At 52.9% G+C, this 24,185-nt stretch overlaps 10 protein-coding genes across 10 annotated transcripts; 4 read left to right on the top strand and 6 right to left on the bottom strand.

Moving 5' to 3' along the window:
• Positions 1–250: 250 nt before the first annotated feature.
• On the bottom strand, positions 251–2,522 carry BJX67DRAFT_355041 (phosphatidyl synthase). The gene has a single exon (XM_071029270.1). It carries the CDS (start codon positions 2,032–2,034, stop codon positions 574–576), a length of 1,461 nt encoding a protein of 486 aa, XP_070885507.1. The 5' UTR covers positions 2,035–2,522; the 3' UTR covers positions 251–573.
• An 819-nt stretch (positions 2,523–3,341) lies between these two features.
• On the top strand, positions 3,342–4,376 carry gldB (putative glycerol dehydrogenase (GldB); the record flags this gene model as incomplete). The annotated part of the gene is made up of 2 exons (XM_071033074.1): positions 3,342–3,749; positions 3,807–4,376. The coding sequence occupies 2 exons, from the start codon at positions 3,342–3,344 to the stop codon at positions 4,374–4,376; spliced, it is 978 nt and encodes a 325-aa protein (XP_070885506.1).
• A 2,048-nt stretch (positions 4,377–6,424) lies between these two features.
• Positions 6,425–7,878, bottom strand: BJX67DRAFT_355038 (aminoglycoside phosphotransferase family protein). The gene is made up of 2 exons (XM_071029269.1): positions 7,238–7,878; positions 6,425–7,178 (listed from the first exon to the last, which is right to left on the bottom strand). The coding sequence occupies exons 1-2, from the start codon at positions 7,713–7,715 to the stop codon at positions 6,766–6,768; spliced, it is 891 nt and encodes a 296-aa protein (XP_070885505.1). The 5' UTR covers positions 7,716–7,878; the 3' UTR covers positions 6,425–6,765.
• Positions 7,879–8,296: 418 nt separating this feature from the next.
• Positions 8,297–8,799, top strand: BJX67DRAFT_381760 (uncharacterized protein; the record flags this gene model as incomplete). Its single annotated transcript, XM_071033073.1, has 2 exons — positions 8,297–8,329; positions 8,383–8,799. 2 exons carry the CDS (start codon positions 8,297–8,299, stop codon positions 8,797–8,799), a joined length of 450 nt encoding a protein of 149 aa, XP_070885504.1.
• Positions 8,800–9,209: 410 nt separating this feature from the next.
• Positions 9,210–10,614, top strand: BJX67DRAFT_381759 (HNH endonuclease signature motif containing protein; the record flags this gene model as incomplete). Its single annotated transcript, XM_071033072.1, has 3 exons — positions 9,210–9,432; positions 9,491–9,804; positions 9,856–10,614. 3 exons carry the CDS (start codon positions 9,210–9,212, stop codon positions 10,612–10,614), a joined length of 1,296 nt encoding a protein of 431 aa, XP_070885503.1.
• Positions 10,615–10,742: 128 nt separating this feature from the next.
• Positions 10,743–13,267, bottom strand: BJX67DRAFT_129826 (uncharacterized protein). The gene is made up of 3 exons (XM_071024531.1): positions 13,077–13,267; positions 12,480–12,850; positions 10,743–12,410 (listed from the first exon to the last, which is right to left on the bottom strand). Exons 1-3 carry the CDS (start codon positions 13,115–13,117, stop codon positions 10,867–10,869), a joined length of 1,956 nt encoding a protein of 651 aa, XP_070885502.1. The 5' UTR covers positions 13,118–13,267; the 3' UTR covers positions 10,743–10,866.
• Positions 13,268–13,327: 60 nt separating this feature from the next.
• On the bottom strand, positions 13,328–14,537 carry BJX67DRAFT_355024 (uncharacterized protein). The gene is made up of 3 exons (XM_071029268.1): positions 14,415–14,537; positions 13,959–14,276; positions 13,328–13,840 (listed from the first exon to the last, which is right to left on the bottom strand). Exons 1-3 carry the CDS (start codon positions 14,422–14,424, stop codon positions 13,788–13,790), a joined length of 381 nt encoding a protein of 126 aa, XP_070885501.1. The 5' UTR covers positions 14,425–14,537; the 3' UTR covers positions 13,328–13,787.
• Positions 14,538–14,582: 45 nt separating this feature from the next.
• Positions 14,583–16,085, top strand: BJX67DRAFT_129784 (uncharacterized protein). Its single transcript, XM_071024530.1, has 3 exons — positions 14,583–14,893; positions 14,963–15,078; positions 15,143–16,085. Exons 1-3 carry the CDS (start codon positions 14,831–14,833, stop codon positions 15,762–15,764), a joined length of 801 nt encoding a protein of 266 aa, XP_070885500.1. The 5' UTR covers positions 14,583–14,830; the 3' UTR covers positions 15,765–16,085.
• BJX67DRAFT_372484 (glutathione S-transferase family protein) lies at positions 15,915–18,491 on the bottom strand (the record flags this gene model as incomplete). The annotated part of the gene is made up of 8 exons (XM_071031259.1): positions 15,915–15,991; positions 16,024–16,369; positions 16,425–16,508; positions 16,560–16,737; positions 16,792–16,919; positions 17,149–17,791; positions 17,960–18,135; positions 18,213–18,491. 8 exons carry the CDS (start codon positions 18,489–18,491, stop codon positions 15,915–15,917), a joined length of 1,911 nt encoding a protein of 636 aa, XP_070885499.1.
• A 404-nt stretch (positions 18,492–18,895) lies between these two features.
• On the bottom strand, positions 18,896–23,148 carry BJX67DRAFT_372483 (subtilisin-like protein; the record flags this gene model as incomplete). The annotated part of the gene is made up of 10 exons (XM_071031258.1): positions 18,896–19,799; positions 19,870–20,199; positions 20,268–20,341; positions 20,399–20,420; positions 20,487–20,655; positions 21,070–21,071; positions 21,783–22,117; positions 22,177–22,265; positions 22,321–22,765; positions 22,825–23,148. 10 exons carry the CDS (start codon positions 23,146–23,148, stop codon positions 18,896–18,898), a joined length of 2,694 nt encoding a protein of 897 aa, XP_070885498.1.
• Positions 23,149–24,185: the final 1,037 nt, after the last annotated feature.

The raw sequence follows: 24,185 nt of genomic DNA, 5'->3' as shown, positions 1-24,185 counted from the left end.
GGTTTGCTCTGACGGTCGGCGCCGGCGCCTAACAGGAAGATGGACGAGTCAGTACAGTAACTTGAGAGTATTTCGGTGACTGGGTAGTACGCTTACTCTGGATATGCTCTTTTCTCTACTTCTCTACTTTGCAGTGAGCTTTCCGTACAGACTGAGTGGTGGGCTCGTTGACGATTCAATGATCATTTTTTTCGCCATGCCTATTATTATTTTGTTTACAGTCTAGGAGGGGACGGCTTGGACCGGGGGGGACAAGTTGAAAAGCCAATATTATTGTCTGTTTATTGTATCGTGACCACATGATTTGAGAAAAAGAAAAGGAATTTAACCTAGTTCACACCTTATCTAACCATGAACAAAGTCTGCTCGCTTGGAAGTGTGTAGTCAAAAGATCCCACGGCAAGGGAACGATGGATATCAGTAGTCCAAACCCGAATGAAATCCCATAACATGAAAGTACCGTATGCGTGACCGTCTAACATTGAAGAAAAGGAGACATGATGTTGTGCGAAGACCAAACGCCAATCATTCTTTTCAGAGTCGTTCAGAGGTAGAGAAAGTGAAGCAACCCATTTATTCGACAGCAGACGAGTTGTTACTGTGAAGAACAGGGTTGACTTTGGGGTTCCACTTCATCTTAAATTCCTGGCCGAGTTCCTTGCGGACGGCTGCCTTGACGGCTTCAAGGACATTCGGGAAGACCCCGAAGTTGGCAGGGTTCTGCTCGTCGTTGTCCCCGCCCTGGAAGACACCGGTGCGGACGAGGCAGGTGTTCCAGCCGTACATGTTACCACCGCAGATATCGGAAGCGGGGTTGTCGCCGACCATGTAGACGTTCTGAGGAAGATGATTCTGGTTGTGAATCTGCCCCATCCAGGACCGAAGGACTTCGTCGGCGTAAGTGTAGGTAGCGCGCTCGGGTTTTCCGTAGACAACACGCTCAAGGTCAACGCCGGTCAAGGCCTTGTATTGAGCTTCGATAGCAATGCGGAAGGCACCCTGGGTGAGACGGGGAGGACCCTTGTGGTCGGTGGGGAACACAAGGTCACCTTGGGAGAAGTAGATGGGGATGCGGGAGGCGACGGGGTCCTTGGCGCGAGTCAGGAGCTTGCCATCCTCGGCGAGCAGGAGATCAATGATAAGCTGGAAATCCGTCTGGTAGTCGCGAGAGTCGGCGAAGACGAGAATCGCGTCGAACTTGATTTTGGAGAAGTCACGGGGCTTTGCCTCAGCGCGGTCCTCGTCGGTAAAAACTCTCCAGGGAGAGATGGTAGGGTCCCAAGCGAGGATATCCTTGGGATGGACGACGTTCTTGAAACCGTAGTTCTCGGCGACCTCGCGGACTTTCTGGCCCTCACCACCGCAAACAAGAACTGTGTCGTAGTATTCGGACAAAGCTTGCATGGGGGTGTGCGACTGGATGAACTGATCGGTGGAGATGGGGGCTTCCAGAATCTCGGAGAGCTGCTTGCAGCGGGCAGCCTCGGTCTTTCCACCACCGTTCGTCAAAAGAATGTAGGGGATCTTGATACCAAGCTCGTTATCGCCATTAAGCATGCGGAGGGCGTCCTTGGCCTCCTCAATGGGCTCGTTACCGTGCGCCAAGACACCGTCAATGTCGAAAGCAAATGCCATGTTCTTCGCAGCTGCAACCTTCTCCTTGGACATGTCCTGGACCTGGGAGGCCAGAATGTCGCGCGAGACGGAGGCAGCATCAGCGGTGTAGACGGAGGAGAGGCGAGACACACGGGGAGAGCGAGGAATGGGGAGAGAGGTGCCAAATGAGTTGCGCGAGCCACGGCGGTCTCTGGTGGAGGGAGACAGGCTCAGATTGTGCATGAACTGCGCAGCATCGCTGATGGAGCTTCTGGTGGCGGGAATCTCGGTGATGTTGCCAGCATCGTTGGGAATGGGTAGAGAGCCAGCCATGCTGCTACGATCTCTAGGAGAACGAGCATCAACAGCGGCACCAGAGCCACCAGCAGCGGCGGGAGACGCTTCGACGCCGAAATCAGAGTCTTCAAAGCGAGGCATTGTGACAAAAAGTGCAATTGATTGCAAGGACAAGGAGGAGGGGAAGATAGAGGGATGATATCACTTGAGAGCGGAAGTACTACTCGCAGATAGCTTTCCGCCGCAAGGAGAGAGATGTGAGGATAAAGAAGGACTCGGCAAGGAGGAAGGAGCTGTCGTTATATAAGACGAGCTCAGAAGGGAGAAAGAAGCTGATAGAGAATAAAAGAGTTCCAACAAAGGAGGGAAGCTGATAGCTAATAAATGGCCAGGCGTGAATGTTGCAGTGGTGGCCAAATCGCATCGTTACCAACCAAAATGATGTATTTTCCTGCGTGCATCGATTATTTTCACTGAGGATCCACCCAAGGGGCGCTGAGGGTCCTTGTATCATCCATCTTGTTCCGAGCCCAAGGGATTCTCGCCATCATCATTAGCTGGCGGCCCTCCTTATCCACAGGAAACCAGAGGGAAGACGGTTCCAGTGGATGAGCTCGCAAGTAATTTACATGTCTTCATACCCGAAATACCGCCACCCGCGTGCGGGCGCCTTTCGTCCCTTCCCACCCCCCTTATCTCTGGCGATAAGCGGACCGTATCAGCGCTGCTGTCGCTATCAATTGACTCTTCTAGAAGTCTCCGTCTGAGACATAGGGTTTGCATTCGGAGAGGCTGTTGCTGTTGTTATCAAATCTGGCCTGGGCTCTCTTGCTGATTTTTACAAATTTTGACTGTCAAGGACAACTGAGGATACCAAGAAAATGATCCTCTGGGCCCGCATGGAAGCAGGGGCGATGCTTATTGGACAGGACTGTGTGCAGCGGAGCCAACGAACACAAACGATTGGAGCGTGTGAAAATTCCACCCGTGGGCCAGCCACAGATCGATGGAGCGGATGACGATCAAAAACGCTGGCTCTGCGGTGATGTCATTAAATTACCGAATGGTCTTTTTTTTTGTCCTTTCGCTGGCGATGGCCTTATGTTGGTTCTGTTCTTTCTTTACTGCTGCAGTGACAAATATACTAATCATAAAAGGTGCTCCAGACTTGGCTTCTCAAGTAGATCGTGTCTTTACTTGTATTATAGCTAAATTACCCTGTTATTTTTCCTATCTCAGGTGAATTGACCGCATTCGGGCGATATTCACATTTGATAAAGCCACAGCCCCTCCTTGCCCACATCCGTTCCCCCAACCCCACCAGCTCCCTTCGTCCATCGTGAGAGCACCTTGACTGCGACCTCACTTCTTGCTCTCTTAACATCCTCTCTCCGCTTCCACCTTCGCGTCTGAGTCTCCGAACTCAATTGCCTCAATATTCGTCCAATATGTCCTCCGGAAAGAGCTTTAAGCTGAGCAATGGCGTTACCATCCCCGGTGTGGGGTTCGGTACGTTCGCCAGCGAGGGTGCAAAGGGTGAGACGTATAGGGCCGTCAAGAAGGCTCTCGAAGTCGGATACCGACACTTGGACTGCGCCTGGTACTACCTCAACGAAGATGAGGTTGGCGATGGCATTCGCGACTTCCTGAAGGAGAACCCCTCCGTCAAGCGCGAGGACATCTTCATCACCACCAAGGTCTGGAACCACCTCCACCGCTACGAGGACGTACTCTGGTCGATCGAGGACTCCCTGGAGAAGCTCAAGGTCGACTACGTTGATCTCTTCCTCATCCACTGGCCCATCGCCTCCGAGAAAGACGGCCGAGAAAAGCCCAAGATTGGTCCTGACGGAAAGGTACGTATCTAACTCTTTGTTGTTATATAGCCGGGGGCAAAAAACTAAGTCTAGCAGTACGTGCTCCTCAAAGACCTGACCGAGAATCCGCAGCCGACCTGGGAGGCCATGGAGAAGATCTACGCAGACGGCAAGGCCCGCGCCATCGGTGTTTCCAACTGGACCATTGAAGGCACCGAGAAGCTCCTCAAATTCGCCAAAGTCGTTCCTCACGTCAATCAGATCGAAATTCACCCCTTCCTGCCCAACGAGGAACTCCTTCAGTACTGCTTCAAGAACAACATCCTGCCCGAGGCCTACTCTCCCCTGGGCTCCCAGAACCAGGTCCCCACCACCGGCGAGCGCGTCAGTGAGAACGCTACCCTTAACGACATTGCGAATAAGGGCGGAAACACTCTGGCTCAGGTGCTGATTGCCTGGGGACTGCGCCGCGGATACGTTGTGCTCCCCAAGAGCTCCAACCCCGCGCGCATCGAGTCCAACTTTAAGAGCATCGACCTGTCCGATGCCGACTACGAGGCTGTCAACAAGGTCGCTGAGGGTCGTCACTTCCGCTTTGTCAACATGAAGGACACCTTTGGCTACGATGTGTGGCCCGAGGAGACCGCGAAGAACCTGTCCGCGTAAAATTCTGTGCAGAGCTATCGTGGTCCGAATTGGCAGCGCTTCAATATGCAGGTCATAGCTCACGTTCCCCCGTCCTCGGCAGTACTGTCCACTAATGGAGCAGGAGAACATGTGAGCCCGAGTGCAGGCCAGCTAGGAACAAAACTTGGGATCTTGGGATAGAACGAAATTACAAATAGAGTCATGTCTCTGGGTAACGCACAATTCTTTTGTAACTAGATGTAAAATGAATACGAAGGACAAGAGCAGGAACCAATAATTCGACGCCCAAAACAACCTCGATGTTCCCTCGACAGATGTCCCGCCGTTCAGAGGAGAGTGGATACAGAGAAGCCTTCGACGGAGGACAGTCCTCCATTCTTGTGGGCAACAACCGCCTGCCCGTGACGTCATTCCGCTTCCCCTTCCCGGCGCTTTCTCCAGATGGAACGTTTTTCGCTCGGAAAAACACGGAATCACAATGCACCGGTGGGCAAATATAGGCAAGTCCAAGTCCTGTCTACGGGTTTCAGCTCAAGGGGAGTGGATTTTGTAAAAGTACCTCGTTGTATCAGTCGGGTGGGGTCCGGATGGAGAGGTGCTCTCCAGTAGTTGTGCGTGGATGGGGGCAGAATGAGATAATTCTTTCTTTGGAGGACAAAAGCCGGCGAGGGGGATATCGGGTGCTGAGAGGATACAGCAGGTTGAGCGACGCGATCTCCGATTTTGTTGATTAATGGCAACAGAAAGAATCAGCCGTCATGTAGAGAATGTATCCATGGATACAGCTTGTTACTTTCAATCTCCAATACCTTAATCGATCGGTGAAGTCAAGGATGCAGCCCCCTTGGAACCTCAAACCGCTCTCCATCCCTCCCTTGTCCGCCCTTGACAGGGAATTAGATTATCAGGAACAAACACCTCTCCCACCCCTGTCAGCCACAAAGCCACAACCACGCCCTTGACCAAACTCAGGCAAACCTTCCTCACGGAACTGCCCGTTTGGAACTAGCTGGGTCTCATTGGCCCTGGCGCAAATGTAATCTCCACGTCAATCACGGTAATCCTCCATCTGCACGCACCACCCGAGCCTTGGAACCGTCACAAGAGTCAGTGTTGGCGGCTGCAGAGTGCACACTCATGCAGATGTGCTCTCGGGGTCGTTGCACAGGAGGGAGCGGTGTCCCGCTGGACTCAGGTTCGGTTCACGTATGTTGATTGCGCTAACCATTCGATATGTACTAGTCCGCGACTCGTCTGCTCTGGAGAAGAGGTGGGTTGCACTGCAGAACGTGCGGCCCGCAATTGCGGCAGGAAAGTCTGATATCATTGTGCATTGTTTTACCTGCATGGATTCACCGTTCTTCCCCCCTCCGTCAAGTCTTCCGAGCGAAGGACGGGTGTGCAGGGGGGATGTCCTCGGGGAGACGCTCATCCGTTCGGCTGAGGAACGCGGCACGGCAGTGATGTGAAAATAAAAAAGGGACGAGGCGGAGTTAACCGAGCAATTTAGCTCCTTCCAAGGTTGATTTTTTGGTTTCCTGTGTGACATGCATGGGGACGATCGGGTCGTCGACTCTTCCGCGACAACGAGACCGTGGCATGACGCGCTAGCTCCAGCCACAGCCGGATTAAGTGATGCGAAAGAATTCCACGACACCTTTGTGGCCTTTGCGGGGTGATGGCATCGTCACATTATTCGTGTGCCCCTCTTGGCTATATAATATTGCAGGACGAATAACCTACCTGAGTATATTTTACGCCGAGAAAGGGCGAGCACCAAGAAATCTCGACATCATATCTGATCTAGCCTCTCTACGCCTGCGGATCTTATGATATGCTGATGTATAACGAGCGAAGTGCCAAGGCTGTTGATCGCGATATTCGGCCCTTAGTGGGTGCCGCAATACTCTGGGATGTTATTGATAAATCGACATAAATTCGGGAGACTACGCAAGGACTCAGTGACCGAGCGATTCGGTGGGGGCAGTTGGTATCACTCAAAGCAAGCCCTGAAAGCATCCACCCAACTTCAGTGCCAGCCACAACTCCAAAACTCGACATATTACATCTAGAATATGAGGACCTGTGAAATCGAGGCCAAGAATCACCATTACCCCATTTGCAACTGTAACTTAATATCAACCTACTGCTTCTAGCATCCCCTCACCGACATTCCCTCATGTGCTTTGAACCATACTAATCTGCACCAAGTACTGTGTAGCCATGAAGTACGCGCCATCTCAGTGAGCACTTCCTTTGTTTCAAGTCTATCTCAATTCATGACTAGAGTGTGCCAGAAATAGCACCCTTTGCAGCCATATCTAGCTCCCCTCCAATTCTGACCAGATTCTGCTGCCTAGATTCCTGCCCTGAGGCTCTGTCCTGTTGTCGGTGATTATTTGCACAACTAGATGCCCTTGGACAGGACAAACCACAGCCAAGGGTGGTACACTGTCTCATCATCAACCGGGTCCAAAATAGTTGGCAAATATTTTGTATTCCATTCTTCATCCAGATCATCATCAAAATATTTCGGGCTCGGCCTGACGCGGCGCGCCTTGCAATACTCCCAGTAAGCAGGGTACCATCCTGCCTGACCCCAATCAATGACGGCAGCTACCACCGGATTTGCCCCAGGCGATAAAAGGATATTGGGGGGTACGAGGTCGGCATGAGTGAAGACCACAGGCACCTCCCCATTGATCTCAATATCGCAGCCATTCTGGAATCTCTGGACGGCGTCTGCACCATAAAATGGGCCAGCCAATTCTCGATGATCGTAAAGAAAGATGTCATTTAGTGGCTGATTATCTAGGCCGCCTAAGGGGCACTTTAGCGTAGTCCTGCCTCGCTACCGCAATGAGTTCAAAATCACTTACCCACGTAAAGGACTTCGTCAGGCTGTCTCAACGATCTCCAGGCCTTGACCATGCCGTTGAGCTCTTTACAAACAGCTTCTCTCTCCTCCTCGTTCATAGCACTCCATCTTTGCTCCAGTGTGTCGCCCACTACCAAAGACATGTAGATAAACACTTGGCCACCGTCTTCGGACCACCCAAACACTTCAGGTACCGATACTTTGCCTTTCAACTGCTTGTATATCATATATTGGGTCTCTGCCTCAGTAAAGGTTACGTCGCCTCCATATTTGACGATCAGGCCCAACGATGGGAACTTGACGGGCGGGGGTCGTCTGAAATCGGTGCCGTAGAAGGCGCCTGACTCCTCATTGATGGCTCTCACATCGGCAGGAGTAGGGAGCGTAGACGCCCGATGCTCCCTGAAAAAGCTAGAGTCGGAAATGATCCTCTTTGTGTTGTGGTTTGACTCATGGAGGCCGACCTCCACCTCGGTCATCGTCGAGATTAAAACGGGTGAAGTAGGGGTCTCGGAGGTTACAGGAAGACCCAGTCTCCGAGAGTGGCGGACTTTAAGTAAGCCAAGAGCCTATTGATTCCTAGTAAACGGGAGTTCTTGAAACAACAGCGAGCCCCAGAGATAGAAACACGTTGGTGCCAGATGAGCGACAGCGAGGTGCGAAGGTGGGGTACGTAGCCAGACCAAACAAAACTTCTAGCGCTGGATGGGAGAACATAAGCGCCAGCCTGCTGTAACAACATTGGAAGACAATTGAATCCCAAGGGTATGGTACAGCATTTCTCGTCCAATACTTGTTTTCTTAACTGCTGGACCTTGGGGGATAATAATAGGAGCATAATTCATGGCCTCGAGCGTGGTCTCCCATACCGGACAGGGCCTCCCTAGGGGACTATATAAAAGCCCTCCCTTCTCCAATGCATATCCATCAATTGATTTTCTTTTGCCTTGCATCTGCACGTTGTTCATTGTTCGCTATCCGCAGGTCGGGATTCGGTATATTTTACTTTCTCTCGGTTTGAATACATTCTTGCTATAACATTCTTGTATATTCACATACTATGGGTCTCTTCTCCTCCTCCAAGCCAGGCGCTGTTCGTCCACCTCCACCCCTCCAGGGCCCGGGCAGACCGCGGCCCGCCCTCAGGCTTCCAGGCCTCCGGCGGTTGCCCCATCAGGACCTCCGGGTGCTTTTCTTGTCGAGTTGCTGATCTACAACGGTGCCCCATTTAAAGACCACTGGGCGTATTGGATACGCTCTCACCGGAGTCCGGACCGTGGTGCTCTCATACACGCCGCTGGTGATGTGATGAACGGCTTTTCGTTTGAGATCAAGCGTAGCTATGACTTCCGACTTACTGGTAAACCTCCAACGAAGAGGGTGCCCCTGCAGTGGGTTGACGAGAAGTTCGTCATCGAGAAGGTGATGTTCAACTCCGACAAATACAAAGTTGATCAGACCCCAGTTTGCGACTTCGAAGTTAGTGCGCACAAGGTCAAAGTTCCCGAGAAGACTTTGAGGGCTGTTGATGACAAGGTACTTCTTCCCAAATGCTTCTATTGAACAGCAAATACTTTTGTTGCCATTACATTGCATTGCTGGTGCCACATCCCGCTTGATACCTCACGCAAGCTGACTATGATATCTCTAGGTTACTTCGGTGCCTAGAAGGCTCGCCCAGGTCTTTCCACTCCGCAATCTGATTATCCGCTGGACCAAGCCTTCCTTAGCCTTGTTCACAGTCTCCACTTGGCCCCCCTGTTTTGTTTGAATCTCCAACAGTATAGAAAGTCACTTTCCTTTTGTTGACGGAGGAGTTGATTCAGCAGGCCAACTCTGCCTTTGCCGTTTTGTCACCGTGACCTCATAACCTTCTCTCCGTTTCTTGAACAACCGCTTGACTTGCTTCGCGGCTTTCTCTCATTTTTTTTTTTTTTTTTTTTTTTTTTTTCCCAATCAGAGCAGCGTTGAAAATGGGTGCCTATGATGAAGTCGACGACGCTTTGCGTGCTCAACTGATAGGGCAGATTGACGATGCCCTCGACGGCAGGCTGGTGGAGACGGGCTTTTGGGCCTTCCTCTGGCTCGCGGATATCGATAAGCTCGAGATCTATACGAAATTTTTCCTGGGGATGCCGGAATCTAGCAGGTACGATCTTTGTGCAAGCCCAAATTGGACGAGGGCACTGAAGATTTGTAAGTTCATAAAAAGCCCATCGGGAAGCGAATTATCTAACAGGTACTATCTTGTTAGGGACCACCCGTGAACGCGTCAAGGACGAGAATAGGAAGCGCAAGTCCACGACTGCTACCCCGAACCCGCCGACTCCTTCAAAAGTTTCACGCCTTGCCGAAAGCGTCGGGCGAGCAATTCAGGATATTGGATCTCCAGTACCCTTGTCCCGCAGAGGCAGAAGTCCACCATCAAAGTCAAGATCCAAAAGCCCATCAAAAATCCCAACCCGCGTCACATCCGCCGGACCTTCCACGCCCTCCACCCTCATAACCCCGGGAGTCAATCGTCGTGAGCCGAAAGATTACGCCCGCTCAACTGCAATCGCCGATGACGTGAGTTGAAAGCCGCATATGTAGTCCCTGGTACATTGCTAACAGAGACAGTGTAAAAAGAGAGATAAACACACCTGCCTTGTGACCCGGGGTGGTGACTGGATCGAGACGGCGCACATATACCCCTTTTCTCTCGGGACGAAAGTCGGTAGCCAGGGCTATACAGAGTTTTGGGCTCGTCTATCGGTGTTATGGCCAGCAGAAAAAGTCCAGGCCTGGGAGGACGCGGTTTTGGGAAGGGAGCGAACAGAAATACTCCCCAACCTCATATCCCTCGCGCCGACTGTCCACGGCCTTTGGGGGAAGGCGAAATTTGCATTACGGCCCATCGAGCTGTCAGCTGACCAGACCACACTCACCGTGGAGTTCCACTGGTTACAGGACTCGGCATACGAGCCCAGAGACCTCCGGATCCGGCCAGCTAATCCGACTGAACTTGACGGAACTACGCGCCAGACACGCCTTTTCGACTGCCGCACCAAGCGCTGTATCTGCTCGGGTGACATCTTGACTTTTACAACCGAGGATCCGGAGAAGTTGCCTCTCCCTTCGGTTGACCTATTACAAATGCAATGGTTGCTGAACAGGCTCGTGGCCCTTGCGGGTGCGGCGGACGTCACCGACGAAGAGCTCGACCCGGATGATCCGATGGGGTTAGCTCCGCCAATCGCTGTGGGCGACGCAAGTGAGACTGGTATGCCGGAGGAGGCGGAAGAGGAGGAAGATGACGAAGGAGAGGAGGAGGGGCTAATGGGGACGGCTGGGACGGCGGGTGCGGTTTCTCGGGTGGGTAAAACTGGCCCCCGTTGATTCATCGGCAAGGGAAGCAACAGGAGGATACACCCGAGAGCAATCCTCTGGCCTTACGGACTCGCAACCCAAATGTTCACTGAGGGGGATCAGTTCGGGGTGGGTGATGATCATGAAATACGGAGTTCTTAATGTTTAGTGCACGAATAAGAATTTGAACGAAACTGCTACAACTGGCATCTCATTGAAACGGTCATCAATTCAAAAAGGTCCCAGCCCAGGGGGATGGCACGAGAAGGTAATACAGTGAAGTTAAGCCCGCCGAATTCGTCTCGGCATCGGCGTTGAACCTGCATTGACCTTGAGCAGGTTAGTCTTCACTGAGCGTCCACTACTCAGCAGCGAGGGCCGCTCATTATTATGAGCGGCAGAGGGTATCTTTGACGGTGTGGGTTTGGGAGCCTTTGGCGTTAGTTTCTTACGCCTCGCGATTGGACTTGCTGTTGTGGGTGCCAACGGCGAAGACGCTGTGTTGCTGGGGTCTGACTCTAGCGGCTTTGGTGGTCCCAACCGCCGCACACGCCGCCCCCGGGTCGGTGCAAGAGGAGATGCAGTAGTCGCTGCAGCTGCAGCCTTTCCACCACCAGTCTTGAGCGACGCCTGAGATTGAGAACTGCGGTTACTGGCCGCCCTTGTTTTCTGGGGGCTTCGTGCTGTTGTGGCCTCGCTATCCTGGTTGCTGGCGGTTTCGTTGTCGCTCTCGTCGCCTTCGAATTCAACGAGGCGTTCTTCGTTCCAGGAGACGTTCTTTCTTGGTTTATTGCTCTTCTTGAGACCGTTGTCGTCGGGTGTCGGACTTGCTTCTGGCGTGTGCCGAGATAAACTCTGAAGTGTGAATTTTGGTAGAAGGGAGTCTCCTTTGTTCTGGCGAGTGTTGCGTCGAGTCAACAGAGCGAGCTCTTGTGCTTCTGTTCGCTGAAGGAAGACGAATTCGGTTCCCCTGGGTCGACGCAGGGAGAGCGTCGTTCTGAAAGAGGTTGGCGCGGCTGCACGCTGAAGGGACTTTGTTCGCGCGCTTCGACGAGCGACGGGACTTGAAGAGCTGTTTTCGTCTGCATTCTCTCCCTTTTCGGAAGATTTAGATGGCGACTTTTGAGGGGATGGCGAGTTGGTGTCCAGATCCTCCAACACCCGGCGCTCCGGCGTCGGTATTTCGACAACGACTTGTGGATATTCCACAGGTTGCTCCTTCTCCTCCAAGTCCTGAGCGATCATTGCTGTGGCTGCTTCGGCCTCCGCGGCCGCTTTGGCTTCGCGTTTGGCTTTGGCCTTGGACAGGAAGTTATTCAGCAGCTCGGTATCTTCTCCGCCGAGAGAACTGCGTAGAGCCGATCGAACCAAATTCGATTCTTGCTCGACTGTTAGCTGCACCGGGGCCGTCATTGCGGTATCCTGAGCTGGGTCTGTTGGGGTTATGGCTACATTAGGCGAATTGTCGGTCACTTCTGTGCCGTCAAAGGTATACGCAGTTGTAGCTGTAGGGACTTCCTGGTGGGCATCATCGGGTGGTTTTATGTTTGCGGTTACCCCATCTAGTTCGTTTGGGAGGCGACCAGGGTCACCAGGTAGCGTGTCGGGATAGGCTGCCCCGAAACCCAGTGTCAGAGACCGCTCCGGGGTATGCACCGGGGATTCGCCGGTTTTCGCAGGGTCCTGCAAAGCACTCTCGTCTGTTGACGTGGTCCCACTCGGAACGGCCCCGACCTCGCCCATCTCCTCGTCGTGTTCTTCAACCTGGAGGTCATCATCCAGCATCTGCTCATGCGAGCTGGTTGCTGGCGTTGTCGGCAGCTTGCCTAATAGGGTAGTAAGCCAACACTGTCGCTATCCGCGGTAGACACGCCAATTTCTTAGTAGGTACGTACGTCGCTTCCGCGAGACTTCCGACTCCCATTTCGTTTCGAGAAATGACCTGCCTCGTACGGCGGACGTCTCGACACTCTCATCTCCAGGGGAACGTTGAACCGAAAGACATTGTCTCTTGACGCCGCGAAGATCATCCGTGTTTCGTCGCGTGTTGATCTCGAGCACAAATTCGCTCTCCCTGAGCCCACTCGCGCACGGCGTTATCAACTTCTGCAGCGCCTTCATGCTGTTGAATGAAGAACGAAACCGTTTCCACACTTTACGCGGCTTGGAGCGCGCCAGGAATGAAGTCGACGGCTTGCGGTCCCATGAGCGAGGGGCGTTGGAAGTTTTAACCGGGGTAAAATGGATCTGGATTTCATCGAGGTGACTAAAGTCGTGCTTGCCTTATTAGCGATTTCCCAATGTAGATGCCTTGGCTTCAAACTCTGGCGTAGTTTGCATTTTGTGACCGTCGCGTTTTGCGAGCGGATCGGGTGGAAAGGCAGGAAAAGGGGGTTCTGTTCGCTTGTGCTCCTGACACTGACGGTATCCACCATGGGTTGCTCGTCATCGCAAGAATGCTCCCAGAGGCAAAAGAGAATAATCGCACTCACCGTTCCTGGACTCGTCGGGGAAGGGAAGCACTCGGATCCATCTTGTCGACGCGCGGAATGCTTGTCGCGTGACGGCGAGAGAGCGTTGGAATGCGGTAGGGCTCACGGGAAGGGATAGACTTCTGATAAGACGATACAGACTACTAAATGATAAAGAACAAGATACAGCGAAAGCCGGCGAGACTGCCGAGTCGCGGGGAGTCACGGCGTGTGGAAGAGTTGCAGAGAGCGGACGAGTTTTGGTGTTGTTTGACGGCCTGGTTGGCGTTCAGGGCGCACGGTTGCCGTGCCAACACTAGTCTGCGGAAGCCTTCTCTCTGGCGCTTCGGTCGTCTCGAATCATGGATGAAGATCATTTGTTGCTGATTGAATCTGACTGGAATCTGATTGATGATTTGTTCGAGAAAATCCGGGGAAGAGTATTTCATCATGCTTCTGATGCTGCCCGTGGTGCTCCCCGGCGGCACCCATCGTCAGACAACATCAAAGGACATGGCTCCATCTTCCGTATGGTGGGGGAACAAAGGAAAATTTTGATGACAATCACAGTATAACCATATCATGCTTCAATTCAGTCTCCTAACTATAAGTGTCGTTTTGATGATCGTATCTCGTAATTCATCCATATCAACAGCCCCAACCCTGCATCCCCGTCTAGATGAAGAAGCGAAGGCGGAGCGTAAACACCAAACGCCGCACCAGAATGTCGATCTATAACAACTTCTCTTTCATATCGCTCTCATCAAAGGGATCTCCGAATTCATCTGCAAATGACGATATTAGCAACCATAGCCAAGAATTAGAGACTTAGCTCCTCGAGCAGAGGAAATGCAGATGCATGGAAATGCTCAAAGACGAAAGCTGCATAACAAGTCAACTCACCGAGACTAAAATCCTGATCAATCACGTATTCCATTGCCCGCTGATACTCTTCCTGCGCCCGTTTACTCATCCACGATGCCCCCGGTTGCTCTGTCGACTCGTCTTCGGTGCTGGTAGCACCCTTTCCCAAATCGAGAATGTTGGCGGGGTTCTGAGTCTGCGAGCCCGGCGGGGAGAGCTCCGAGGCGCCTGCGAATTGTGAGAATGTTGTTTGGGAGGGACGAGTTGGAGTCTGGGAGCCGGGCTTCGGTTCTTCGGCATCGGAGAGGGAACGGCTGGATTCGGGCGAAGAAGCCATTTGGGAGTCGCCGTCGGCATCTGTACCATAGTGAGTTAATTATTGAATACAGCCATGAAGCCATTAATATGAATCTGTTCGCTGAGGGGAGAATGCGGGGTGGGCAGAATGGAAGGGGGTGGGTCGGGGATATGGAAGTAGTTGGTGTGCGTACGAACCTGTAGCCATGACGAATGGAAGCTAAGTCTGTAGTTTGGGAAAGAAACCAGTTGGGATAGAGAATCGGTCGTGTTCATGCGAGGATGGAGCTGTTGGAGGGAGATGGGGACCTGGAAAGGAACGGCGATGAATCTCTTGACTCAGCAAATCCGCAGACTTTCTCCGCCAAATTCGGCCGCTGGAGGTGTTTTTGACCTCCTCTTTTCCCCACCCCATTTTCTCTTCACAGAACCTAGAGATTAGGGCAAGCCAGCCGTACACGTTTATTTGAGCGCTGTAGTTCTATTTCCTTGGGTTTATATACTGGCTCAACTGTCCCGACTTCCACCGCTCTTTGCATCTCCGCCGCTCGTTCATACATCTGGGCCTAACGATTTTTCTGCCCTCCAACTCGATCTTTTTTCCCAGCGACGCCATGAGCACGAAACAATCAATGGGCGCTGACGCCTGGGAAGATGACTGGGAATCGCAAGCGGATGTTCGTCCAAAAAATGCCATGTCGTTCCCTTTGTTTCGAAATCTGACCTGAGACTTTCTTTCCCCTCAGAAGCTGGAGGCCGAACCCACCACAACCCCGCCGGAGAAAAAGGTCTCCTCCAAAGTCACGAAAGCCCAACGCAGAGCCCAGCAGGCAGAGTTCAACCGACAATTATGGGCCGAAGCGTAAGTCTGATCCCTTCGCTACGTTCTACTGTTTCAATTCCATCTGACATTTCTCGGTCTCTAGTGAATCTCCGCAGACATTCCATTTTCTCGAAGCTACCTCGAACGTCCCCTTGAAACAAGATTTCAAGCCAGCTGTCACTCTCCTCAGCCGAAACCCGCAAATAGCTCCCCGACAATCAGCATCGAATGTTGGTGGCGCCGCCATAGGACTTGGTCGACTGGATTTGAACGCGGACGATGACTCGGATGAAGGAAAAGCATCAGAACCAACACCAGAGGAAAGACAGGCCTTGGCATTGCGAAATCTGGAGGAGAAACAGCGCAAGTATGAAGAAGTGCGCGAAAGATTGTTTGGCACGCCGTCTGCCCCAACGTCTGGGGCGTCTTCCCCACGCAGCGCAACACCTCCACGGCATGAGGGACGTGGGAAAGGCAGGAGTCGCGGTAATGGGAAAGACAACAGCAACCGAGAGAGAAGAGAACAATCTACCATGTCAGGCAAGTCGAAGCAACTCTACGACCCGGATTCTCCTTCGAGACCCAATTCGTCTTCTGCCCGAGGAGATGAAAGGAGCCAGAACGACCAGACGCAGCCTCCACGCCAACCAATACGCAACCCCCGAGGTCCAGATAGTAGTGGGAGGGGTGGATTCGGCGCCTTTCGAGGAGGGAAATCAAATTAAACTACGCGCAAGACTGATTTATGGTGCGCTTTGATTGCAATCTCAACCCGCGCCCCCGGTTGCTTGGTGAGATTGGTGGTGAGATTCTTTGCAGCTTCATCTAAGTGCAGTTGCTAACAAGAAAACTGGCTCTGAGGAAGGATTCATCATTCAGGGGAGACTCCTTCCGGAGTTAATTGCGTTTGCAAGCTGAGAAGTATTGGGACGGTTCTCTGGGTGATTGTTAGCTTGGTCATACGGCGTCACGAAGATCACCTACCCGCATATCGCTCGTAGCTATCGAGATACAGATCATCCGTGCTGGTTGTTCTCTTGACTTCCTCGTTGCCTTCAATCGCGTCCACCCAGGTGGCCCATCGACTTCCAGGCTCGGGGTCTGGCCAGCCACGGTACGGCTTCAAGACGCGACTCAGCCGGACTACCCATGGGGCAGCCTGGATATCCACAAACGAGATATTCGGACCGAGGAAGAATGGCCCTTCGGGATCCGCGGCTCCAATCAGCGTGTTGAGGTGATCGCGGAGTTCCTGCGCATTTGCGATTTGCTTCTGCTGATTCTGCTCCTGGAGGACCCGGTAGAAGCTGGGCACGACATTGCGGTTGATCTATATCCGTTAGAAAACCGTGGTCCTCTGTGCGCAATGGTCGGGACAAACTTACAAAGTCAGTCCACAGCCGACAATGCGCTCGCATCTTTGCATCGCCAGGTGGGAGGAGAGGAGGATCGATGTTTAAATCCTCGAGCTGTCCGTCACGTCAGCTTTACGCCGAGAAACCGGGCAGAGATACCCTTACATATTCCAGCAACACGGAGCTCTCATATGAAGCCCAGTTGCCATGTCGCAATGCTGGAACCAACCCTCTTGGGTTCACTTCCAGCAGTGATTGAGGTTTTTGGTATGGGTCGACTTCGATATACTGATATGGAATCCCTTTCAGTTCCAAAGCTATCCAGACTCGCTGGACAAAAGGGCTACTGTGCATCAGTACAAGAGATTACTGAGAAAATACATAATTGCGAACCTACCAAAAGCAACTCCCGTACAGTTTGAGATCTGTTTCTTTGGTGTGATTCGCTACTGTTTCGGCCGCTGAGCCGGTGGCTTTGGTATGGTATTTTTTTGGGGCGGACGTGTTAGTCGACATTGTCCTGTTCTTGTACGCACTATTAGAATATATGAGATAGAGCCGAATAAATGAAGGATCGGACAACTGGTGATTCCGGCAGGATTTGAGGATGTGAAGGAGACGAAACAACATGAAGCTGGAGAAAAGCGGGGAACAAAGTGCTTGACCAGGGCGTGACGTAACCCGGTCTAGCGTGGTTAAAAGAGAAATTTACTCAAGCGACTAGCCTGTAAGGCTGGCTGGGAACTCAACTCACAGATAAAGATTTCTTCCTCTCCCTCGCCTCTTTCAAGGTAAACCGCTGCACACTGTTCTTCTTGACCCGATCGCTTTCCTCCAGCGTGTGTCGATGCCCACCACTCACCCCATCACTCTTCCCGTTCGCGCCGTTCCCATTGACACGCTGGATCGTGAAGAACCGCTGCCCATTGGCGCCAGGATGGCCATCCGGGAGCGGCGGATTCGGCGTTAACACGCCGAAGTGCTGATTCTCTCTCGAGTCACCCATAGAGACGGGGTCACCAGCCGCAGACGCAGGGAACTGAAGCAGGGTATTCACGCCGGGGAGCGAATCGGCTGAGGAGAGCGGCGTATCCACACCATTTCCATTCGCGCCAGGCGAAAACGAGATGGGAAGATGGTCTGCTTCGGCACCGGGGACCGCACCGGCCGCGTATCCGGGGAAGTACTCTGTGATTTTGATCTTGACGTCGCAGAGGTCTCGCTCTCGCGCTGTGCGCTTGCGCTTCTTCTTGTTCGGGTCGTCGGATTTCGGAGTGCCCGGGGGTCGACCTTTCAGACGGCAGTCCCAATAGTGCGAGACGAGGGGCTTGCGTTTATAGCGCTGGGTGGAGCGGTGGGAGTAGATATTGTCAATGTGGGGGAAGTAAGTTCGAAACCTGGGTTCGGTATTAGGCCCATCAGCTCCAGTTCATGTGGATAGACGGAGTGGATATTGTAGCGTGGTGGAATGGGAAGGTGTTGGAATTTGCCGCTCCACTAAAAAGGGTCAACCCTTCTAGTTAAGGGCTTATTCTGGTTGACAGAAGGGGTATATGGAGCCGTACTGCGCTTCGCTCATAACGATGGTCTCGTCGACGTGGAAAAGGCGTTCCCTCCAAGCTTCTAGGTCCGGCGGGTCTAGTATCGACGCTACATCTCGTAGATATCCGTGTTCCTTAGAGGAGAAGATGGACTCGTTTTGATCCTGAGAGTGCTGCACGTGTAGGGATGGCGTCTGATCCTGGGACAGATTCACACTTCTCGTTAGCGATCTCGAGAAAAGTATCTCGTTGAAAATCGCATGTAACCCGCACTTACTATCAAAGCGCCGTACGGGTCCTCCTGCCGGAGCGGCCGCACCTCCGGCGTGTGATGGTGCTGGTGGAGATCATAATGGTCAAACTCCGCGACTGCGGTCTGTAAAGGTTGCAGTGATCGAGCTTCGATATCGACGTCAAGATGTTGTGGGTGCTCTTCTGAGGGATGCTGCTGGTGTTTCTCGCCCGCGGCCAAATTTGACGCGTTCTCCGCAACCGAGGCGAGGAGGGGCTGGAGGGGACGGAGAGGACCCGGAGAGCGCAAGCCCAGCTCGTCCATTGCTGGGAAGAAAGATCAATTCCGGGCCGTTTCTGGCATGCGAATAGTTCGTATTGCGAGCTCCTTGGACGCTGCTTTTACGGGCGGCTGGATGGAAGAAAGTGGGGGTTGAAGCGGCGTGACTTGGCTTACTAAGGATCTCGTTGAGGTTGTCCAGGACGCTGCAAGTAAAAGAAGGCAGGGATGGGCATCGGCGAAAATAATGAGGAATAGTGTCTTTTCATTTGTCTATGTCTTCGGTCATATATCAGAAGCGCCCAAAAAAGAAATGATAATCATGTTGCCGGTCGCCTGCGAGTGTTGTACGACGCAACAAGCAAACTCTACGGTACACCAAAAGAACGCTGACCGTCCTGCTCAAGACAGCCTGCAATCAGTACTCCTCCTTCTTTGAAGCTCGAAATCTAATATCCATCTTCATCGACGCTGTTCTCGTGGTACATATCCAAGCTGTACTTGGCGAATTTGCTTCGGGCGCGTATTGACTCACCGAACCGCGAGAACAAGGGGGGCACCAGGCAGAATGCCGTGGCTACAGCGGCTAGCAGAGAGATGGCGACGTTGGGACCGAGTTGGGTAAACATAGGGCTCGATACGAGAGGCAAGATACCTGAAAGTAGAGCCCGGATGAGGCTGAGAGCGGCCAATCCACTGGCGGCATAGCTGAGGTAGCTGTCGGCGAGATACCCACCCAGGACGTAATCGATCTCGTTCAGAGCATATCCAATCAGTACCAAGGCCAACACAGACACCATCCAGTGCAGACCGTTAACGGCCGGCGGGATTGTCCATGCGAAGACCCAGAGCGCACCAGCGAGCACTCCAGATCCAATCCAGAAACCGGCCAGTTTGTGCTCGGGCAGGAGAATGCGGCCATGCTTCCGGCGCCGCTCAATGAGGTGTAAATCCAGGTACCGCGTCAACAATCCCAGACTCAGCCCAACGCCGATGGCGATGAAAGGAAGACATGCCTGCTTTGGCGTGAAGTCGAGGCTTTCATATATTGGTGGTAGAGCTTGGGTGAAGAGGTAGACGAGCGCGGTTGCCACGGCACTCATGACCGAGACAGCGAAGACGATAAGCTCTGTGAAGAACAGTCGAATCGGCCGCCCTAAGGCTGCGCGCACAAATGTTCGGAAGTCAGGCGTGCTGTCTGGATTCGAACTCACGAGACAGTCAATATTGGTTAGCTGCCGGAGCTGAGCTACCTCGCGTTCCAGCAAGAGCGAAGGCCGGGATTCGCGAATTCCCAGCAAGAGAAGGGTGAGGATTCCGGTCACGATGGCCGCTATGTAGAAGAGCCACCTCCTACATACGGTACGTTAGCCTATTATGCCCGGATGGGAACCATGGTTTGTCTCGGCCTCTCCCGACGTACCAGTCAAGATCGGCTGTAATAAAGGTACCCATGATTGGCCCCACAACCAGGCCCAGATTCGCTACGAGAGCCCATATCCAGATCATCCAGACTCGGTCCCGAGAGTTGAACAGGTCCTCGATGCTGCCGACGACTATGGTACTTGGGATGGCAGACAGGAAGCCGCTGAGAAGGCGGCCGAAAATAACCCCGTTAATGGACGAAACGGCGGCGATGATGACACAAGATATGCTGTACGTTACGGAGCTAATGATGTACAGCTTTTTTCGTCCAAAGCATTCTGAATACGGCGGTAAAATGATGCCCCCGAGGGCTTGTCCTAGGAGATACCTGGTGGACCATTCAGCGTGGAGACCTTCCTTAGCCCGACTATCAGTGGTCAGATGGGTTAAACGAACACTGTCACAAACAAAAAGATGGATAATTCTTTAGATAAGTGGAATTCGAGCGCTGCAGCGTTCGCAGCGGTTGACTGATTCCGTCAGCGAATATGGCTCGTGTGGCCGATTAGCAGATGCAAGGGACCTACTCCAGCGGTGCTGACGGCAGTACTACACGTGAATCACGCCCGTTAGCTTCTTGCTCTTGCCCTTAAGTCGATACCAATGAGAACATACGTGAAGAACTCGAGAAAGATCAAGAGTGAGATATCATAGGCCTTTCGAGAGATGTGCCAGTTGCGAGGATGCCTCGGATTCCCAACGGCCCATTGGATATGGCACCCATCAGCAGATACCCTGAGCCCGCACAGGGCCATGGACTGTTGCAAGACATCCTTGTCGGACTCTAGCTGAGACATTGCACGTATATTCCTTCTCCGCAACGCCAGAGGCCTGAAGGGGTAAACCGGAGCACTTTATAGGTGGTAGCGGATGTAAGTTGACGAAAGGAAGGGGGCAGGAAGCGTATAGGTTGCCATTGTCTCCATTTTCAGATGTCCTCGATTGCTCCTAAAAGTACCTTAGCGAAGTTAGAATCCGCAAGACAAGGGGGCGAGAGAAGAGAGCGAGAGAGATAATCGAATGAATGAACTCAAGCAAGGGATGCGATGTGATGCACCTACTGACTGTATGTCACACCCGAAGCCTTGGTGTAAAGCTCGACCCGTTCGTCCATAGTATTGGCTTCTGGTGCGCATTCTGGATGGGCCCTTTTGGGTTCCTGCATTCCGGTAGATGAAACCCAGTGGGACCTTCACACGACTGGACCACAGGATGTACGCCTGGTACAAGGGCCTGCAGGAAACCAGAGATAACTGGATGCGTCATCAGTGGACGAAATTTGCCTGGTACATACTGAGAAGCCGTATGGCAAAGAAAACACCCCTTTCCCGGTCGGCGAGGCGTTCTCGCCCGGATCACTCGTCTCTAAGGCCGAAATAACGCTCAAACTTCCCGGGAGGAACCAAAGAGAGTAATTTACGGAAGAGAGCTGGATTGGGGGAGGGAGGGCGTACTGCGGGATAGTCGCCTGGATGGATAAGCCCCAGGGATGGAGGAGAAATGTGAGGGTTGCCAGGTAATCCAACGTTCTGCATTCCTCACCCTCTTCGAAGATGCATCGAGCGAAGCACGGCGGACGCCACGTAACTCTCCGTCTGGCGCCGGAAGGCACTCCGGGCGCCCGCCTGGAAAATAATTATGATTGCTTTCAGAGGGTGGGAAGAAAGGTCAGGGTATTAACCCATATCTGCCGCTGCTGTGGGGTGATCTACGCGGGGAAGCTTGTACTGGTGTTTAGAGCATAAAAATACGTGCATTCGCAACAGATTATCATGCTACCCTTCTGTCCGCCCATAATTCTACTCCCTGACCATCCGGCTTTGTCTGCATAGGAACCCTTTGAACGAGATCACGAGTCACACCCGCCGCTTGGGTTGAGCTAGCGTTTATTAGGAATCGTTGCCGTTGTACGCAAGCGCATTAGGGCTTCCTGAAACGTTGTGGAGAACGCCCTGAGTGGCCAATTCCTTGATACGTTCAGTCACCTCTCCGGGAGAGGAAAGCCCCTCAAGAGCTTGCAAGTAGAGGGACAAGCCAACGATGTGGGGAGTGGCCATAGATGTACCGGAAATGGTGTTGCTCGCCGTGTCGGAGCCAATCCAGGCCGACAGGATGTCTTCACCAGGTGCAAAGATGTCGACCACCTCACCATAGTTGGAGAAGTACGCACGGGTGTTGTTACGGTTGCTAGCCGCGACGGTAAGAGCATTGGGGGCAGAGGCGGGGCTTGTGTTGGATGCATCAACCTGTTGGTGGAGGTCGTGTTAGGAAAAGCCTCAGGCGTGTCGCAAGAAACAGGGCTTACGTTTTCATTGCCAGCTGCCACAACGGAGAGTACACCCTCGTCGAATGCATTCTCAACAGCGTCGTTGAAAGCGTTGGAAAATCCACCACCTATCGCGATTTGTCAGTAAGGTTTCTCCTTAGCCGACAGGCAAATGGCACTGACCCAAGCTCAAGTTGATTGCGGCCTTGCCGGTGCGGCCCTTGCTGACGATATCGTTGGCAGCCCAGTTGAAGCCGTCGAGGATAATGGAAGTGCTGCTCTGTTCGCCTTGGAAGACCTTCACGGAGAGGAGATTGGCCTTCTTGGCAACACCATAGGTGGTGCCGCCGATGGTGCCTGCAACGTGGGTCCCGTGTCCGACGCTGTCCACATGGTCACCCCCAGCAGCGTTGTACTCAAGGCTGGCGCGTCCACCAAACTGCTGGTGCTCAACATTGATGCCCGTGTCAACAACGTATCCGTATGTGCCTTCCCCGGCGCTGGTGTCGTAGATGTAATCTGTACTCGCCTGTCCCTTGTGGGAAATGGAGCCAAGACCCCAGGGTGCACCAGACTGGGTCGTCAGCTCGTCAAGATACCAAATCTGGTCCTCTTCCACGTAAGCGACCTGTGTTGTTGTCAGTAAGTAGATTCCGCGCCGAATCGAGGCTGTATGAAGGCACTAACATCATCGCTGTTACGGATCTCCTCGATAGTGGCATCATCGAAGGAGCCGGAGTAGGCCGCAAACTTGCCGACTCCAAAATTCTTTTCAATTCCGGAATATCGAGCCCGCTCAGCGGGATAGCGGCGTTCGAGGTTGCGCCTGTGGATGTTCGAAGCCCAGGCAGTGTGGGTGTCGATCTGCTCGGGGTCGAGACCGGACTTGAACGTGACAATATACTTGCCAGGGAGTTTTTCAACAGGGCGACGAGCTTCGATAATGGGAGCGCCAAAAACGGCAGGAAGAAGGGCTCCAAGGAGGAGGATGGTGCGCTTGAAGGAATGCATGATGAGGATCCAGGAGACGGTCCGGAGAACAGGAGCTGCCTGGGAGAGATCGTGCAAAGAACGAGGGTTGTTGCTTCAGTGATGCTTGGGGAAAGAGCGACGGGACACACGCTCTCTTATATGTTTTGCGAGTGGGCCACCATCTCCAAGTCTACGTCAGTTCTCTCCTCCATCACGAAACGATTAGGATCTGCGAGTAGTTGAAACTCACAGGGTGACATTGCATCTTCAGACAACTGCATACTACTGTGCTCCATCGGGAAGAACGTTATCAGTGAGATAGATTCCGTTAGAAGCACGCCACTGGTTGCAAATGGTAACCCCACGATCCATTTGTCCTTGAGCAAGAACAGAGCGGACTGGGTCATCGGGCGACAACAGATAGTTAGTTCGTGAATGAAGCACGGGAATGCCTATGACAGTCCCTTCGTCTCTCCACGCATGCGCTTTTAGCGCTCTTCCACAGGCTCCGGTTGTCCCTATTCGGCACCCATATCAGGAAGGTGGCACATTTGACCTTCTGCAGCCGGCGCTAATGTCGTGCGAGGGAGCCCTCAACAAGCAGGAAGGCTTCATGATTTGCCCCGACGCTCCAGTGTGACCTGCTAAGAGAGCTTGGCGCCTTCACGCGACATGTGCCGTTGCTGCCCGCATTTCGATTTCTCGGCGATGGGTGGATCTCGCGCGACGAAGGTTTGCAGGAATATTTCTAGAACGAGCCGGTGCGGACGGAGCATTTTCCCAAGCAGACATTGCCGAGCTGCAACCCCAGAAAAGAGCGGAGATCACTTTGATAAGGTCTAGGGAAATTATCGGACAACTGAAGATCCCCAAGCCGCGGTTTGCCGCTCTTGTCCATTTGGCAGGCTCGTACCTGTTTTGTCGTCCCTGTGATAAGGCCTCCTGAGCCTCTCTGTGACGGAAATGATTCTGGTACGACACTGGACTCGCGTGTGCCTTGGGGCATCTCCTGATTTCTCCTCAAGCATGGATTGGCTACCTTGGGCTCTTATCCAACCTCCGCAGGGTCATGCTTT

Source organism: Aspergillus lucknowensis (assembly GCF_044049455.1).
Source record: "Aspergillus lucknowensis strain CBS 449.75 chromosome Unknown BJX67scaffold_24, whole genome shotgun sequence".
Classification (NCBI taxonomy): domain Eukaryota; kingdom Fungi; phylum Ascomycota; class Eurotiomycetes; order Eurotiales; family Aspergillaceae; genus Aspergillus; species Aspergillus lucknowensis.
The sequence above is the reverse complement of the archived record's forward strand: the minus strand, read 5'-3'. Positions and strand labels throughout refer to the sequence as shown.

Coding starts and splice junctions, on each gene's coding strand:
- BJX67DRAFT_355024 (XM_071029268.1), bottom strand. Junction 13,841..13,958: donor TGATCAGGATTTTAGTCTCG/GTGAGTTGACTT, acceptor CGTCATTTGCAG/ATGAATTCGGAGATCCCTTT.
- BJX67DRAFT_129784 (XM_071024530.1), top strand. CDS start 14,831: ATGAGCACGAAACAATCAATGGGCGCTGACGCCTGGGAAGATGACTGG. Junction 14,894..14,962: donor ACTGGGAATCGCAAGCGGAT/GTTCGTCCAAAA, acceptor CTTTCCCCTCAG/AAGCTGGAGGCCGAACCCAC. Junction 15,079..15,142: donor CGACAATTATGGGCCGAAGC/GTAAGTCTGATC, acceptor CTCGGTCTCTAG/TGAATCTCCGCAGACATTCC.
- BJX67DRAFT_355038 (XM_071029269.1), bottom strand. CDS start 7,715: ATGACCGAGGTGGAGGTCGGCCTCCATGAGTCAAACCACAACACAAAG. Junction 7,179..7,237: donor TGACGAAGTCCTTTACGTGG/GTAAGTGATTTT, acceptor AGTGCCCCTTAG/GCGGCCTAGATAATCAGCCA.
- BJX67DRAFT_129826 (XM_071024531.1), bottom strand. CDS start 13,117: ATGGATCCGAGTGCTTCCCTTCCCCGACGAGTCCAGGAACG. Junction 12,851..13,076: donor CCCCGACGAGTCCAGGAACG/GTGAGTGCGATT, acceptor GCACGACTTTAG/TCACCTCGATGAAATCCAGA. Junction 12,411..12,479: donor GGAAGTCTCGCGGAAGCGAC/GTACGTACCTAC, acceptor CTACCCTATTAG/GCAAGCTGCCGACAACGCCA.
- BJX67DRAFT_355041 (XM_071029270.1), bottom strand. CDS start 2,034: ATGCCTCGCTTTGAAGACTCTGATTTCGGCGTCGAAGCGTCTCCCGCC.